The 19,293-nt window shown below is 39.7% G+C and overlaps 1 protein-coding gene across 2 annotated transcripts in view; it reads right to left on the bottom strand.

Moving 5' to 3' along the window:
* atrnl1a (attractin-like 1a) overlaps nt 1-19,293 on the bottom strand; it is a 406,244-nt gene that overhangs the window by 24,003 nt on the left and 362,948 nt on the right. For both annotated transcript variants that reach the window (XM_084735770.1, XM_084735769.1), the window contains one exon: nt 5,445-5,559. In XM_084735770.1, coding sequence (XP_084591896.1) covers nt 5,445-5,559 — 115 coding nt within the window. The remainder of the gene's footprint in view (nt 1-5,444; nt 5,560-19,293) is intronic.

Raw genomic sequence — 19,293 nt, forward strand, 5'->3', positions numbered from 1 at the left:
AACTCTTCATCAGAAAATACACATTTGTGCTCGTGCATAACAGACAGAGGTGTAAACCTTTCACAATTGTATCACAGATGGATGAACATGATGTGAAGACTGCCAGTTTTATCTCGGGTCAGACAACGTCAATCTGGTCATTAAAGGCATTGCTTGAGGACATTTCATTGCCCTTTCACTTTTCAGAAAGCACCGGTGGAGTAGACTGCTATTGTGCTGAACGTCTTTTACCCATTTTCTGTATAAATGTGCTGACTTGGCTTGACTCGGTTTGACTCGGCACGTCAGCTAACTAGCTAAACTCACAGTCACAGACACTTTTAAAAACATCTTGCTTATTCGAGCATGAGCAGACGGTGAGACGTCACCAGAGACTGCCTGGAGATGGGTCAGGCTCACTTTGGCCCCACTCCAGGGTTGGTCCATCTCAGGGCACGACTCGGCACAATAAAAGTGGTAATGGAAATGCAAATCAGGGCAGTATGGTTTGACTCAGTGCACCCAAAAGTGCCAGTGGAAAAGCCACATAGATGCACCCAGGTTCCAAGAATCTTGAATGGAACAGATTGAAGAACCAGAACTTATTTGGTGGAAATGGGCCCTCTTTGGCCACCAAGTTTTATCTCTGTACTGCAATACAAGACAACACAAATGTTATGTACATAAACATCCTGATTGCTTTGCATCTTTCAGTTCAACATTCGACACACACAGTTAATGGTGTGTCAGGGCTACTGAAATATGGATTTATTAAGCCTACTCAAACTGCCATGGTGATCCTCACAGAAGAACCAGAAACACAAAAAGCAGACTATTAAAAATGAAATGGCAGTGAGAATTGAGGAACAGGGGGAAGCAGGAGTTTAAGTGGCTAGAATACGACACAAAGTAAGTCATGTACTGCAGTGTGTGCCACCAGCTACCTCAACTAGCCAAGAAGTCTAGCTTGTTTTTCATTGGAAACACTGCCTTCAGGAAACATCACTTCACAACTTATGGGAAAACACAAGTGTCTCAGTTGAGGAAAACTGTGTTAAGTTGTGTTAAATTACTGTTATTTTTACATCGGTTTACACCAATATAAGTACTAGTACTATACAACTACTGTACTTGGCCACCAAATTTAGGGGCTCGGTGGCCTGTGGACCAGTCAGAGGTGGAAATCTGTACTCAAGAACAAGTATTGTTACATTGCTTACTTTTACTTTTTACAAGTAAAAGTACTGATGTTAGAAATATACTCAAGTAAAAGAGCCAAGTATTAATCTCAAAAACTACTCAGAGTATTAATGACTTTTAACCGTTGATGTCACCGTCACCTCTCCTACTTGCAAATTTTGTGCATTTTCCTGAACCAATTGAAAATGCTTTTTTTTTTTTTTTTGTTTGTATCACGTTGTTTTCATTGGCCCATTTGTGATCAGATCACCTGATTGACAACTAAAATGCAGAAGAAAGGTTAGGATATTAATTCAAATTGTACTCAGTACTCAATATTTACTTGAAAGTAACTAAATAGATTCTAGCTTGGGCTGCATACTCAAGTACTAGTAAAAGTACTTCCACCCCTGGGGCCAGTGCTTAAAACTATTGGTATCTATCACTGCTTGTTCTGCAAAGCACTTTACAATGCCATCAAAGATCAATTTGTCTATGCTGCATCACATTTGTGATAACTTTTGAATGTAAGTGTGCAGGGGGATGTGCAGGTTACAACTTAAATAAAGTGACAGTGAAAGTGTAGAGAAGTTTTTGGAGTCCTAGTTTGTAAACATTTTATCAGTGATTTCAGCAGAATTTCAGTAAATACATTAAATTTAGTATTGATTGACCTGTGTCACACTAAAATATATTCATTTGAGTCCTGTTAGTTAGAGGCTAAGAGCTTTATTGTACAGTAGATGTCTTCTGACCTGCAGAACAACAAATCAATAGTTACTAGACCAAGGCCACCACAGTGTTTTCAGACGGCAAGTCCTCTGTACTATGAATGATCTTCCAATACCAACAAACTGTTCGAGAACAGAATAAACACAGAAAAGTACAAATGCTGTACAACTCTATGACTCACTGAACCCGTTCACATCCTGATTAATGATGGACTGAACATTATGTGATGGTACAGATAAAAAAAAACATGATGTTGCTTCTCCCTTAACTGCTACTACAGGACCTACAGAAAATAAAGGTAAGGGAAAATCCACACACATTTTGGGCTCATGCTATGAGTAGATACCCTGGGACAGAAGTCTGCATTTACATTTTAGGTTTTAAATGCTACTGACAGGTTTAAAGAGGAATATGTTTGTTCTGCCTTGACTGAATATGGGACTTGCAGCGACTGAACATATAACCTTTGGGCTGTTAAACAGCTTTCTACAGCGTTAAGCTACAGTGCTGCTCTGCTGTGCTGCTGCAGACCGTTCTAATGATGAGAGAGCAGGGAAACATCAAGACACTTTTGATCATGCCTCGGATGCCATCGCATTTTAGTGTGTTTACTCTGCCTTTCTTTAAACTGCCAGAGCCTGTTTTACATGAGAGCTGACGGGAAGCTGCCGCAAGGCACACAAGAAGCACCGCTCGCTGCATCCCTCAGCTGCTGAAAACAGTTCCAACTTGTAAAAGGATCACAAATGGTGCGGACTGTGTTTTTGTGAGCCTACAATGACGAATATGTGAGATTTCATGGCTCCGAGACAGCTGACAGTTTACAACAACAGCAACAATCAAATGAAAATGGAGAAATCACCAGTAGGAGAGTTGGTATTTGTTACACTTCATCATAAAAAGTCACATAGCTGTGGCTGCTGAGTGTCTGACAGTTGGACATAAATACTGTCTGCTGATAGTGGCAGCTCCTGCAGCTGGTCATTATGCACGACCTGCCTTTTCAAATTATCAGCACAAAATATGATTGAGGCAGCTCTTTTTTCCCTATAAAAGGCAGAATATTGTGCACCACCTTACTGGACAATATACGCCAAGCATACAAAGAGACCAACATGAAATTAGAATGCAGTCCACCCCCAAAAAAACCATAGAACATTATAGAAATAGTTCGAGTAAACATATGGCACCAAGTTTAAAACTATGCAGATAAAAACAACATATGTAACCCCCTGCACACAGCACCCTCAGGAACTTGTTGCCATTATGCCAATGTAATTTCCTAGCTATAAAAAACCACCACCGACAAGCCTCGGGAAATGATCAGTCTTCAAAACAGTGTTAATTTTGTTGACTGATAATTTTCATCATAGTTCACTGACAAAAATGAGACAATAAGTAAATAAAAAGTAATTAATGATGACAAAATCTAATGAGAAAATGAGATGAAAATGTTTCAAGAGATTCAATCTTTATAAGTGGGAGATGCACACAATTTGTAAAGTATCCAGCTGGGAAGTCAAGAGGCATGCGCTTGCTACAAGTTACAAATATGCCAACATTTGGAAGAAAAACAGACATATAGATAAAAATCACATTTGATGACAAGGAAAAAAAAGGCCGTGTGTAAACTGTGTGGTGCAGAGACATTTGCAGACGAGTCACCCAAAAATTCATGCAAAGGTAAGAGTAAGCACACAAGGAGAAATTAGTAGCAATTGTGCATCCAAAAATGAGTACTGCACAAAGCTTGTGCAGTCATGTTTTTATCATCTAAGAAATATTTCAAAAATACGTTCTACACTATCTTTTAAAGACACAGAAACCATTTTACATGCTTTTATCTCATCACGCCTGGATTTCTGCAACAGCCTTTTTACCTGCCTGAACCAAAAATCTATTAACAGACTTCAGAATGTTCAAAACTCAGCTGCCAGACTTTTAACCAGAACTAGGAAACATGATCATATCACTCCTGTTTTAGCATCTCTACATTGGCTCCCTGTATGTTTTAGAATAGATTTTAAGATTTTACTGATGACTTTTAAAGCTCTCAATGGCCTCGCAGACCCATATATCTCTGACCTGTTAGTACCTTACACTCCACGACGTACCTTGAGATCCTCAGGCAGAGGTCTCTTGTCTGTTCCACATGCCCGGCTGAAAACTAAAGGGGACAGGGCCTTTTCAGTCAGGGCCCCAAAGCTCTGGAACAAACTGCCTGAGGAAATTAGGACAGCCGAGTCAGTGATCTCCTTTAAATCTCTTCTTAAGACATACCTTTATCGGAGAGCCTTTCCTGATTTTATCTAAACTTGAACTGTTGTGCACTGCTTTTCTTAAAAATGTTTTTACATTCCTATTCTTGCTCTGTACCATCTTATTTTAACCTGTTTGAGTTGTTGTGTGACACTAGATCCTGTCTGTTTTGCTTTGTTGCCTTTGTGAAGCACTTTGTAATGTGAATTTTGAAAAGTGCTCTATAAATAAAGATTATTATTATTATTATTATTACTGCAATCAAAATAACGAGACTGAGTCATATTAAATAGACTGAATCCCTATTTGATATATGATCTATGGTTGAAAGAAGTTGTTTCCCCCCCCACCTCCTCCTTTCCAGATTACATAGGACTGCAAAACCCACGCATCATTGTATTTTGTCAAACACAAGCAACGACAAATCCCACACTGTAAGTTGATCAGCTGTTTATAACCATCAGTTGTCTGTCAATGTAAAGTTAAGCCTGAAAACAAAAGCCCACTGCTCTGACTCCATTAGCATTTTGCTATAAACATTTACTTCTGATAAACAGACACCAACTCATTCAGTGTATATTCAGCATTAATTTAAATTCTAATTAATGTGAAACGGCAAACTAAAACAGTTATTCTAGCTCAGAATAGAAATTTCAAAGGACACTGCAGCTGAAGTGAGTATTTCATTTTAGCATGTTTCCTTAATCTGATGACATATCATGGTCATTTTATGATAAATTGCAGTAATTCTAATTTTGTTTTTCAAGCTGGTGTTATTTGATCAGCTACCCCAAGCTGGTGTGTTTTCACTAAACTTTATATACGATACAAGCCAAAAGAAAACCACAGCATAGCTGCAGAGTCGCTAATCTTGTATTGTAAATTAAAAGATCGATTGACACGCTAAAGATTATAAATCTAGTTACACTGTCTGCGAATTGAAACAGATATGTAACAAAAGATGGAAAAAAAGAAGAAGAATGCATGTTTGAAGAAATCTAGTATACTTAATGTTAAACACATGATGGAAAAAAGATAATTAACTATTGTCTTACTAATTTTCTGTCAAAATGAACACTGCTTCAAATTTGTCAGAATCGTTTGGAAATTTCAAAAGAAGTTTTCCCAGAGCAGATTAACAAATCAAACCAAAAGAAGAGATGGTTACAAGCTTAGATGACACAGCCATTGTCTGCGTGCGTGCGTGCGTGCGTGCGTGCGTGCGTGTGTGTGTGCGTGTGTGTGTGTGTGTGTGTGTGTGTGTGTGTGTGTGTGTGTGTGTGTGTGAATCATACCAGACTGTCCTGGTGGGGGTATTCCAGATGGGACTCTGGGTAGATACAGCAGCACCGTCAGAACACCTGCTCTGCTTCCCCAACATGGCTCCATGGCTATGGGCTTCGGCACCGCCTGCACACACAAAACACACAAAGGATAAACAATTGCGGTATAGAGACTGATAGAGAATGAAACAGGATATTAAACAGAAAATGCCTGTTTATAGACAACAGAATTATGAATTATGTGCTAGCATCACTGTGTGTTTTAAATGTGCATATATAGGCAGCCAGACGGTCTATGTTAAGGATGTAGCAGACACCCAAACAACCCAGAGCTCATGCTGAACAATCCAGATCCCTGCTGCCACCTCCCCCATGATCAAAGCTCCCAGCTGGAGGAAGCAGGCTGACTGGCAGCCTGTGGAGCTCTGCCTGCTGTGCAGCTAATGCAGACAGGTAGGAGATCACTCTGTCTAGGTCTGTGTAGGTAAAAGAGCAAATACACACGTTTGGATATCAGCCGTCACATCCATTCTAGATGATCACAGCTTTCATCGTCAATATCCATTGATCACACTCCACCCAAAGAGGACACTAATCAAGTGAGAATTGTACTCAGACAAACAGTATACAAGTCGAGAAGCTATTATTAGTAGAAAAGAGTCAAACTTCCTGGTACTGTGATTTCTATACAAGAACATTTGTGAGGTTTTGCAGAGTTTGATTGAATTTGATCCCTCTAGACATGGTCTGATGAAAATCCTCACCTAAATGAGAATTTTCTCAAAAACACAAAGCAATTGCCACAATCACAAGATTTTTTCATTTTACAAAACACAATTTCCTCTAAATTTTGATGCCAACTATGTGGAATTTGTAGCTTCTTAGACCATGTTGGATTCAACAAATTTCTGAAAACATCCGACAAAACAACAAGTAGCGCTAAATTGCTGTAAATAGTTGTGATGGAATGAATCTCAGTCTGCCTAAAGAGGAGAAACTTCAGGTCAGTTAACGAGCCACAACATTTGATTTTGTTTGCTTCCCGAGTCTTACAACATCAGATCCTTTCATTCATAATGCTGACCTTTTTACAGGCAGTGAGAGCTGGAGAAGCTCTGCTGTTTAACAGTGGAAAAAAAAACCCCACAGGTCTCAACATGATGATGAATACATCCAGTTCCAGTTATCAGATACTTAAAGTATGTGAAATACAAGTTTAGAACTTCGTTCCTGTATTTTAACACAATGGGCACTATAGTGAAATGGAACGGGCACTCTGCATTGCTTTGGGGTCTTGAGGGTTAAATGCATTTGGTAGTGGATTTAATATTTATAAAAGTTACTTTCTTGCAAAAAAAAATCAACACAGTTGTCTTGTGCCAAGGACAACATAGGATAATAAAAGTAAAGTTAAAATGAAATGAAGAGAAAATAAAAGTACCACATATTGGCAAAATAAAATGCTAACTCAAAATAAAATAAAAAATAACCATACCTATACTATAATAGCCATCCTGTACTGTGCCTTTGGGACTGAATGTATATGCTGTGTCTTTCTGTCTGTGTAATAATACTTAATAGCTGGGATAGTGTTTCCTTACATCTGAATACATAACGAGGAGGAAAGTCACTGAGTTATCGATCAGGTTTGACTCCTCTGCCATTCTGTACCACAGAGGTCACACAGATAGACCCTGTTCATTACTGTGGTCTGTGGGGAACTGAGACATGCACACACACACACACACACACACACACACACACACACACACACACACACACAGTATACAGTATGTATATATGTATATACACAAAATGAACTTATAAGCTTGTACATTCCTTTGTTATACAATATTTTAACCATCCCCATGATTACTGCCTGTTTTCTTTATTGTTTCTGATCTCTCTCTCTCTCTCTCTCTCTCTCTCTCTCTCTCTCTCTCTCTCTCTCTCTCTCTCCCTCTCTCTCTCTCTGCTCTTATTCTTCCTCTTGGCTCTGAGTGACGAGCCAATCTGTCAGTTCCTGTGACAACTGTAAGCCTCAAATGACACTTACACTTTGGGATTTTCTTGTTGACGTGACAAATCAGAGTAACAGTCACACAAGCAGCAGCCTTGTTGCTACTGTTCGTGTGAATGTTTACGGGGATTACCCAGATATGAATAGAAAATGCCCAAATATATTGTGCAGATACCGTGTTTTCATGTATTTTATTAGGAGTGCTGCAGTAGTAGGTGTTACACTGTATTTGGGTATACATCCATTACACTGCTTACCCAATGCCCCCACCATCTAAGTGTGTTATCAATATATAGTCATAGAGCTGGGCAATATTCATTCCTTCATTTTCTGTAACCGCTTATTCTGTAAGGGTCGCAGGCTGCTGGAGCCTATCGAGCTGGGTAATATATTAATACTATATTGTAATATGAGACTAGGTTGGGATAGATTTTGCATATCATCATGAAATGGTGTAAGTGTTGTCTTTTCCTGGTTTTAAAGGCTGCATTAAAATAAACTGATGTAAGTTTCTGAACTTTGTCTCTCTGCTGTTACCAACTTATCCATTATCTCCACATTACTGTTGATTATTTATCAGAAAATCTCATTGTATTAATATTTTGTGGAAGCATCAATAGTCACCCCTACAACATTGTTGCAGTATCAAGGTTTATGATCAAAAATATTGTGATATTTACTCATTTTATCACCTCAGCCGCACAACATGTCATCAGCCACAACTTACATAATCAATAATAATCTACAGTGTATTGACTGATATCAAACTTCACCATCGTGAGCTATATGGCCCAGGCCTACTTAGACGGCCCAGACATGCTACATATAAACTGAGTGTCTGCTTCATCATGTATCAACAACATCAGCATCATGCTTCATCAACAACAGAATCACAGCACAGAGGAGCAGGAGTCATGTAAAGTTACATTAAAAGGCAAGTAATTACAGCTTGACAGGAGGCTGCTTGACAGCTGGATATGGTCATACAGACTGAAATGCACTGGAAGGGCAATAACACAGATCATTAGCAATACCAAAGAGTCGTAGGGGGCAGGCAGACATAAACATATGAAGCTCAGCGTAAGTTCAATCAGGAAGACCCTCTATTTCGCTGCCTTCATTCATAACTTTCCTTTACTCCGTCTCTCTCTTCCTATTCCCTCTAATCGGCTGTTGGTGGGCGTTCACCTTCATCTTTACTATCCAATCAGATTTTGCCATGGTCGCGATAGCCAGTCAATTTGCTGCTGCCAAACTTTAAATCGCCTCTGTCTTTGCTCCCTCAGTTGTCATTCAGTCAGTCGTGCGACCCTCCTCCACCCCTCTCTCCTCCAGACTTCAGGTCCAGGCAGCAGAAGTCCAGAGCCACTTCACCTCACCAGTCTCTGCTTTGCACCTCTTCACCACCACCACCAGTGTCTAGACCCCGGGGGTTCTCTTCAATACAGCTTCACCACCCCCATTTATATATGTGCATATTGTTTCACCTCAATGGGGTCTAACCGCCAAAGACTGTTCATGTTTCATATATCATGCACATACCAATAAACCATTTCTCTTTTACTCTTAGTCTCTCCTAATTGAAGAAGTGTTGTTTAGTACATTACCATGAAGGCCTTAGATGGTACTAAATGTAAGGCTTAGTTGGCTAAAACAAGTTAGCCTTGAAAAGGAGCTGCCATTACAACTGCCGTGTTCTTAACGTTAGCGTTAGTTTGCAGCTCGTCTGTGGACTTCAGCTACAGTTGTTGGGGCCAACTTATGAACCTGCCGTGTAAGCATGTGCTTTGTTCAAAGAGGTGGTTCTGAAGATCTAGCCTAACATTAAAGATCAGTGTAAGTGCTCTACTGTTGCAGCATCATTAATACCTTTTCTAACCAGTGAGAACATTTCCTCACCTTAGCATCCCTAATTTTTCTGTGTTGCTGTACTACATGTCTGTCATGAGTATAAACTCTATCAAACCTGTCTCCTACAAATGATGTTTATATGGTCTTGAATCATTTTGCCACATGTTTTAGAGGAAATTTAATTGGTGCTTGGATTGTGTTCCTGCTGATGTGTTTCCCAGTCCAGGAAGTGTGAAGCAAGTATTAAACTTTTCATGTTTGCAAGTTGACATAAATTTGGTCATCAGAGTGTGTACATGTAGGCTCTGTGTTAGAGCTTGCCAATATGTTAAAATTTTCCATCAGCGATCGGCAATATCTTTGTCCCCCCTCCCACCTCCTCCCATCCTCCCCAGTCTCAGCTGGGACACAGTGAATTCACTATGCTATGCATGCTGTGTACGTTCACTATGTCCAAGACAAAATAAAGCCTTAAAAATTGGCCAAAAAAAGCAATCTGCGATGCATTCAGCCCATCGTCGATAGACGATAATTTCATCCAATTGCCCGACCCTACTCTGTATAAACATCTGCATGCCCCCAATTTGTTGGCCATAAATGTGTCCATGTTCAGTTGTTTTTTTACATTTTAAAACTGGTCACCATTCACTTAAACTGTTTGGGAGATTCTGTAACTGTTTTCCTGTGACACTCAGCTTTGTGGACTAAAAACTAAAATCAACCCTCAGCTGGCATGATGGAAAGTACACAATGGCAAAATTTAATTTTTGTGAGAACTATCCCTTTAAGTATTTCTGACTTATTATTTTTTATGAATTTTCACTCTGTAAGGTTTAGTGTGTGTTGTTGTGTGTGTTTGCATTTTCCGAATCATTGTTACCTTATTAAGAAAGGTGCCATAAATAAAGATTATGAGATTAAAAGAGAACACTTATTTATGTCATATTTGCTCTGATGAAAGCTTTATCCAGATTTGTCAGATTTGTTCATCGTTGTATATAAGACGTGACTTTTTATTTCCACTGGATCTTTTTTGAGAAACAAACAATTGTTGAACACACTTAAACAATGATCGCAGAGCTGTTTGGGTCCGGCAGTAAAATTTTGTGGCTGAAACGGGCAGCTCAAAACACGACTCCGTCAAACTGCATAAATACAAAGCTGGTAACTGTGGTGAAAAATACCACCTGTGCTCAATAATTGTAATTAAAGGTTTACAACAACAAAATGGCTGTCCAAATATTTAATTAGCGAGGGTGACCTTCAGTTCTAAATCCTCAAAAATCATCTGAACTGAAGCGTCTAACATATTAAAACTGCAGAAAATAATCAAATGTTGCAGTATGTCAACCACCCAGCAGGCATGTATATGGAGTAATTAGAGGACACATTAACACGCTGCTATCAAAGTAGTTATCAACTTAACACAACTTAGTACTTGGACCACCTTGGTACAAACACAGAGCTGAGACACACACAAACACACACACATGTAAACATCCCCTCCGGTGCTAATAAGTTTAAGTGCTGGAGCGTACAGCATAATTAGAGGCTAGAGGCTCCCCTGTTTGTGTAGTGTTATCAGAGTGTCAGGAAATGATGAATTCCCCACTAACTAAAAACACACACAAACACACACACGACTGACTGGAAGTTCCTATTAGCGTGCGCTGTTTCTCCTGATTGAGATAATACACAGACAAAACAATGAGTCATTGTTCTGATTGAAGAATGGAGGGAATAAAGTGGGGAAGACAGAAACGAAAAACACGTGTTTGTCGGCGCTGAAATTATGAGCATGTTTCCCTGTTATTGTAAACACACGAACAAACACACACAGATCCTGACATGCACAAACAACCAATGTTCGCTTACTTATTTACTTACCTCATGGTGGCAACTGTCGGGGTGGTTCCCAAGCAACAGCAACTCACTTTAATTTTATGTGTGTGTGTGTTTGTGTGTGTGTGTATTTATGTAGTTACAACCCACTAGTTCCTTTGATCTGAGGTGCACACAAGATGAGCACACACACGCACACACACACACACACACACACACACACACACACACACACACACACACACACACACACACACACACACACACACAAAATCATGTTTAAATTGCATCATGTTTACGAGACACTATTTCCTTCAGGAAATGACCACTTAGTTGTGTAAAAGGTCATTAAAATTCACACTTAAAGAACCAATAGAGATACCTGCAGAGCAATAATTCAAGTAAAGGTCACATGAGCGCATGTCTTTAAAGAAGCAATATGTAGCCGTTTCAAGTGAAAAAATGAGTGCTGAGGTCCAAATAGCAAGTTGGAGCCATGGACTGTAAATGAAATAGGTTGTGATCCTGTTTAATATATAATCTATGGTTGAAGCGAGTTGTCTGTCCCTGCCTCCTCCTCCCCAGACATGGCAGAGACAGGCAAGCTGCAGGAGCTCTGCAGGAGTGCAGGATGCGTGCAAGCTTATAAATTGACAATAAAAAGTGACAATGGATCCTCCATTGAAAGCTGATCAGCTGTTTATAACCGTCAACTGTCTGTCGATGTAAAGTTAAGTCTGTTATACTGTAAAACAAAAGCCCACTGCTCTGAAATAACACACTTTGATAACCAGACAAATCTGTGAGGTCACGTTTCATTTGCTCTGGATGATACATCTGGCCACCCCACCGTCCAAATTTGCACCAACCTTGGCTCATCTTTGGCCAATAAGACTGGCTGTTGTAAAACTTCCCTTTGTCGTAACTGGCTGTTGTAAAATCCCCGTGCTGTGACTGGTGGTTGTAAAATTGTCATTTGCTGTGATTGGCTGTTGCAAAACTCCCCTGTGTTGTGACAAGCTGTTGTAAAACTTTCCTGTGCTGTGAACGGCTATTGTAAAATACCTCTGTGCTTTGACTGGCTGCTGTATAACTCCTGTGTGTTGTCATTGGCTGTTGTAAAAAACACCTGTCCTGTAACTGGTTGTTGTAAGACTCCCATTTGCTGTGACTGGCTGTTATAAAATCACCCTATGCTGTGACTGGCCATTGTAGAACTCTGCTGTATTGTGACTGGCTGTTGTAAAACTCCCCTGTGTTATGATTGGTTGTTGTAAAATACCCCTGTGTTTTGACTGACTGTTGTAAATCTCTCCTATGCTGTGACTGGCTTTTGTAAAATTACATAAGTCACAATGTGCATATGCCTATATTATAACAATTCGAATGTATTTGCTATAAGTGTATAATTTTATTTTATTCATTTTCTTATTTCTTCTTTTTTTGAATTTATCATTTCATGCTTTTAAACCTGCATTGCTTACATCATCTTGTTGCCTTCGTCTCCTCTTCTCAGTACAACAGTGCCAAGCTCTGCAGACATCTGTGAGTAGTGACCACCGTCAGAGCTGCACAGGACAACCTGAACACAGTAACAAACTGTGTCTACATGCTGACTTTACAACATTTATATACACCAATGGGCTGACTTGTCAATATGTTTCTCACAGACACACATACACACTACCATTAGCAGGTCGACCCCCCACCCCACACACACACATCCCTCTCACACCCTGGCCCACTTGATCTCAATGGTTAATAACGGGCTGCTTAGCAAAAAGACAAATCCAAGAGCAGAGAAGTGTGTGTGTGTGATAGAGAGTAAATGATGAAGCATTGCCAGGGTGATGTGACAACTGTAAGAGCTTTCTCTGGCTCCTTTCCCAACCTAATCACAGTAAGTGAGAGAGAGAGAGAGAGCGAGAGAGAACCCAAGTGACGATTAAGAGAGGCAGAAATGAAGAGAGGAGGAAAAGAGAGGGGTGAGTGGAAAGGTTAGTGAGGTTAGAAAGGAGAATCAGGTGGGTGGAGTCCAGGTAGGCATTTAAGTCAATAGTAAAATGTTGCTGAGCTGTCGATGCGGTGTAAAAGCTTTCTCAGCTGACAGCCACTAAGTAGAGCGGAGGAGAACAGAGGTTCTGACCTGACAGGGAGAAAGCAGGCAGGGTCTCTCTCTCTTTTTATTTATATTTTAAATATCAAGTGCCACTTAAGCCCAGACAACAGTTTTTGCTGACTGTGTGCAATGTTGAAATTGGCTACTTGGCAATACTGAGCAATTCCCTCATTCCATAAAGAATTATTGGAGATAATCCAGCAAGATAGTTGTTTTTAAACATGCAGGCTTCTGGTGGTCTGGTGCCATCTTCAGTCCACTCAGCCATGAGGACTACCAGGACTCAAGAATCCTTTTTATTCTACTCTACATCATTTCTACAGAAAAGATGAACGCCATTTTTTTTTTCAAATGAGCGATGTTAAAGAAAAATTGCACATCCAAAAATTATTACTGTAGCCTAAAACAGAGATTTGGAGCTTTTGACAGAATAGTTTGAAAGTCTATTAAATGTTCTATCTACAGTTGAAGCAAGTTGTTTCCAGACTCAGTGATGCTCAGACAGGCTGCAGGAACACTGCAGGAGTGCAAGACGAGCACAACTTCATAAACTGACTAACAAGCGAGTCTACGCTATAAGTTGATCAGCTGTTAATAACCATCAACTGTCTGTCAGTGCAAAGTTAAGCCTGTTATCCTGAAAACAAAAGGCCACTGCTTTGAAAATACACACTCTTGACTTTGAATTAAGTGGCTGTCTGTCTCACTGCCTGCCAAACTCCATTAAGATTTTGCTCAATTTAACAGTTATAAATGTTTACACTGTCTACATGATTATTAATGATTTCTTACAACTCATAAACAGACACTCATGCGGTGAACTTTGGGCATTAATTTGAACTCTAATTAATGTGAAACAATAACACCAGTTCCAGGACGGAATAGGAATTTCAAAGGGGGGCACTGTGGCTGTAGAGTTGTTGTCAGAGAGAAGAGTATTTCCTTAATCTCTGATGACATATCATGGTCATTTTATTATTTATTACAGGTTTCTCCTATATATATTCATGAACAATATACAAGGTGAAATCACAATCTAAAATGGATTCCATGTTTTCTTTACCAGACACGTTTTGCTTAATTTTTCAGTCATTCATCTCATGTTATGTGTCTCATTTACGTTTTACATGCATAACTATGTCTTTTGAGTCTTTTGCCTAAGAACTGACACACATAAGTAAACTGGTTTTATATTATACTGAGTTCTGCCAAATTGCTTCTAAATGCACAGCAGCACTGTGGCTAAATGTGTCCAGTGAAGACGAAGAACTCTAGTCAATTTTAGTTAATCCAAAGTTTTTTCATGTTGATTTTTTTAGTTATTTGATAAACATTATGCAACTCCAGCGGATCAGCCTGTCATATTTTAGTTTCATAAACATTATAAAAAGTTGAAACCTTATACACAAATATATATTTATATTTGAGCCACTGTGCAAATCAACACCTACACAACTGTGTAAAAGCAAAGTTTTCACAAAGTACACTCATGACCTGAGAGAAAATCTATTTTCCTACATTTCTTCAGAATGTTTTAATGAATGTAACCATTTCTGCTTCCTCTCTGTGAATAAAAGTAAAAAATAAAGTTAAAAAAGTAATTGCATCATGATCTGATGAACTAAAACAAACAGCCTAACCATGGCCATGTGATGACTTGCCTCCTGCTGGGGTTCGTCTCATTACTGTCATCGCTGCAAATTTTATTTTGTAGGCTCAATTTGTGCTATTTCATTTCACGTGCTTGAGTTTAAAACTGCTACACACACCCGGTCAGGAACACAGCCCCTGATTGAGTGACAAGTCAAGAGCAAAGCCTGTGATTGGTTGACACACTCAACCCGAGGAATCATGAGATTGTCAGTGGATGGCTTACAACATGAACATGAAGAACAACCACCATTTTCAACACGGTAAAATAGCTACGACTGCCCCAGAGATCACGTTGTAGGCACAGAGGTACTACTGTGGTTATAGTCATTCCTATTCAGATGAGTCGGGCCTAACCTTCTTCATTTTTCCGGCAGTTGGGAAACAAAAAACAAGATTTTTGTTGGTCTTGAGAAGCTGCAGCATTTATTAACTGACACACTGTAGCCTGAACTTTACATTTACTGCCAGACTGACAATTTACAGCTAACCTTTTCCTCTGCTCCGCTAGCAGCACCATCACTCATCCTGCTTCTTACCCTCTCTCCCTCACTTGCACACCACACACACATCTCGCACTACTCTTATAATAGTAATCCTAAATAAAGTCCAACAAATCATAATTATTTGGGCAGTCATGGTAAACCGCCATCCTACTGGACTATATTGTTTTTTCACGATGGTAGGAAAAAATCCATACCGTCAATGCCGTAAAGCCTGAATGCATATTTTTGTATTGTTACTATGTAAACTGTATGGATCCCAGAAAAAATAGCTACAGCAGCGCAGAAGTCAATGGGAATCTTAAAGGGGCAGTTCACCCTAAATTCAAAAATACATATTTTTATCCTTACCTATAGTGCAATTTATCCATCTACACAGTTTTGGTGTTTGTTGTTGAGTTTTGGAGATATCAGCCAAGCTGTCTGCCCTCTGTCCAATACAATGCAACTACATGGAACTCAGCATGTGATGCTCAAAGCACTCTAGCAGTTTGATGAGGAACTACTTTCTTTCTACAATCTAAACAAAGTACTTCCCACAGCCGAAAACAATCTAGATTAATATATAGTGCCAAAGGTAAAGGGTAAAAATATATGTTTTTGGTGTGAGGTTAACTGTCCCTAAATATACTACAGCTAACATCACTGGAGAGCATTTGCATCAACATGTTTTTGTGGTACAGAAGAAAAGAACAAGCTGTGACTGTGACTGTATGTAACTGGCGCTGACTAAAAAGCTGCTCATAACTGAAGAACAGCCTTTTATTTTTCCCACCATGAAAAAAAATAAAAAGAAAACTCAGACAAGGTCACTTTACACTGCACCGTCTTTCGAGTCCATTTCTTCTGCCTGTTTACCTTTCTCTTTTCATTTATCAAAAAAAAAAAAAGAAAACAGAGAAAAGAGGAACATTTTGTTTCAGGAGAAGCGAGGTCATTCAACAAAGTGTCAGTCTCACCTCTCTCCTCCTTTCATCTCCTCTCCTCACAGCTTCCTTCCTCCTCCCTCTAGTTTCTCTCTTCCACTTGCCTTTTGTCTCTTGTACTCGCTTCAAACAAACAGTTGTTGCAATAGTCATCCCATTTTTGTCCCCAGGATGAACAAAGTGGACAATTGAGCAGTATTTATAGGTGGGGGTTACTGCGACAGCAGCACAATAGATAAATTGTCTGAGGCCACAGGAAATTGAGCCAAAAGTTTTGTTTTTTTTCCTCTGAATAGCTGTTTTTTTCCCCTCTGAAGCTGTGCTGAATTTCTGTTCTGGACGTAGTGCAGTGAAATCACAGTTGTGGTAAAGTGTAAATTCTTAATCCAGTCTTCCAAACAAGCAAGTTATACACTGGCGGACAGCAAGCAAGGCATGAAAATACAATCTACCGTGGGAAAAGTAGGGAAGGGACTGTTGTTTTAAAGGGCCACTGACAGAGAGAAGACATGTTGTATTTCATGTTATTCCAGTAAAATCAACAAAATGTGCTTATTTCAGACTAGTTAAACTATAAAAGGAAAAAGGGGGGAATGAATTGGGAACAATTAGATTGTAATGTTACCTTTGCAAATTTAAGTTATACATAAGCCTAATGACATTACATAATCAAAAGATATATAGAATCATCAGATAATATTAAAGCGGTTCAGAATTTCCAAATAATTTAAATGTAATATCTACCTGTGAATTTTACATTATGTAAACTCTGCTGCAAGGAGTCTCTCTCACATTAAAACAGCATCAAAAGACGTTGTTGAACAACTACTATTGCACATGAAAATCTATCTGACGTGACTCAGTCAGGAATCATGCTGACAGATGAGGTAATGTACTCAAGTTTTATGCCCGTTACGTTTAGTCACGTTCGCCGGTTTCCCTCCTTATTCTCTGATGTATCCCTTGTTTTCCCGGAAGCTATAACAAACTGGGGTCTAACAGGAAATGCACTGTTACGTTGAACTATTAAGGGTATCCCTGAGTTTGACCACACTTGGAAGGATTTGGGATGATGTAAGCACAGAACTCAGTCACATCTTGTCAGACTGTTTAGTTTAAGTTCCTACTACATCCACTCCCATCAACTCCCTCTAAGGATTCAGGACCAGGACCATTGGACCTGAAAGTTCATTTGTTGGGGAGTCTGTTATCCCAAAAATGGCCATTGCCCCAATAACACACACACTTAACTGCAGCTGGTTCAGTTACTGCTGCCCCTGTCCATGGTGCTGAATTGGTTCGGGTTAGGGATAGGGGAAGTTATTTAGTATTATTAGTGTTAATACTTTAGTACCAGTGGGTGTTTGTTTTCTGGAAAATGGGCTGTTGGTCAAATAGGTTTGAGCCCAGTGGGATATTGTTTGTACTATTGGGGTAATTCATACTATTCCTTTAAGATTTGAAATGCGCTGGGCTCTTGAAATGTAATTTATTCTGTTAAATCTGTGAATGGCAGAGAGCAGAGTCAGTGTTTAGTGTCCGTAATGGTCATAAAGGTGTCAGATAAGTGGAGACAGTTCGTACAGTTTACTGGAACATGTCCCAGCCAAAGCATCTTAATGTCAAAGTCATGTCAAGCCTGACTGCAAATGTCCTCGGGTTGTTTTAATGCTGAACTTGTAACCTGAGAGACTCACGGCGAGGTAACGATCACATCGCAACAGGAGATATCACACAGGATCAATTAAGGATGCGGCCAGAGGTCAGCGAGGATAAACACACAAAGAAATAAGCATAATGACAGTGTGGCGGCCCTCCATCCTCTGCTTCCAAATTCCCCTTCCTCATTCCTCCGCTCCACATCGCCTCCTCAGTTCCACTCTCCCCTCGTTGTCCTTTACAATCTTCGCTGTCAGGCCTCTCCGTCTTGCCCATTACTTCCATCACTCTCACTCTATCTCTTCCTCCTAATGGCCTCCTCCTCCTCTCTGTCGCTCTACGTGTCTCTCCATTTCTGTCTGTCTCATTTTCTCCACCTCTTTTTGTCTGTCGAGCTGACATTTCAACACATTGGTGCAAACACTGGACATGTTCGACTTTTTTTTTGACATTTACGTAACATACTATCATAGTTCCAACAGCATTTCCATGAATATATGTCAAGTTCAGACCTGCTTCACACTGAAATATATTGTGTTACCTAGAGGTCTATGGAATATTCGCAAGTTTTAGACATCTGGACCTCTTTTGACTTGAAAATGACTTAATCACTGTTTCCTGGGATGGTTAACAGCTCATGTACATGCCCATGCTGCAGATCAGAGTTTCCCAAACTTTGGGCTGCAATCCAAAATGGGTCACAGACTTGGTTTAATTAGGTCACCAAGTGCCAGAGTAAAATCCACAGCAAGTTTCCTCAAACAATGATTGGAACTGCAGAACAGGCCTTTATTTGAAGCAGGCTTGTATTAGAGGCAGGGATTTATTTCTATACTTGGTCTTTGTGTGGCACGCAGCGCAGAATGAGAGACAGAAAGCAGCTCTCAGCAACATTAACCTTGTACTGATATCAATATTACAGATGACTAATTCATCACTGTGGACAAGAACTCTAAAACGCCATAGCAAAATAGATAGAGCAGCACAAAGATGAAAAATTAGGCTTCCAACATGAAACACCAAATTCTGAACAGATGCATCCCAAACACTAATACAAAGTAACATTTAGCAAGTAGCATTTTGAAACATAAAACAGCTAACTTTCCCCAGGAATGATGGGATACTTTTTTAAAAAACTGGAGAAAGATAAAGGCATGAGAACGTGGATATCAAGTGCATCTCTTGAAGCGTTGCTCGTCCTATCTTTGCTCATATCAACAAAAGCTGTGGGCACAATCTCAATACACAGCAGGATCTTTGTTACGCTGATTATCTGCATGTTACACTTCTA

Source organism: Lutjanus erythropterus, chromosome 14, assembly GCF_056507025.1.
Source record: "Lutjanus erythropterus isolate fLutEry1 chromosome 14, fLutEry1.hap2, whole genome shotgun sequence".
Taxonomy (NCBI): domain Eukaryota; kingdom Metazoa; phylum Chordata; class Actinopteri; order Lutjaniformes; family Lutjanidae; genus Lutjanus; species Lutjanus erythropterus.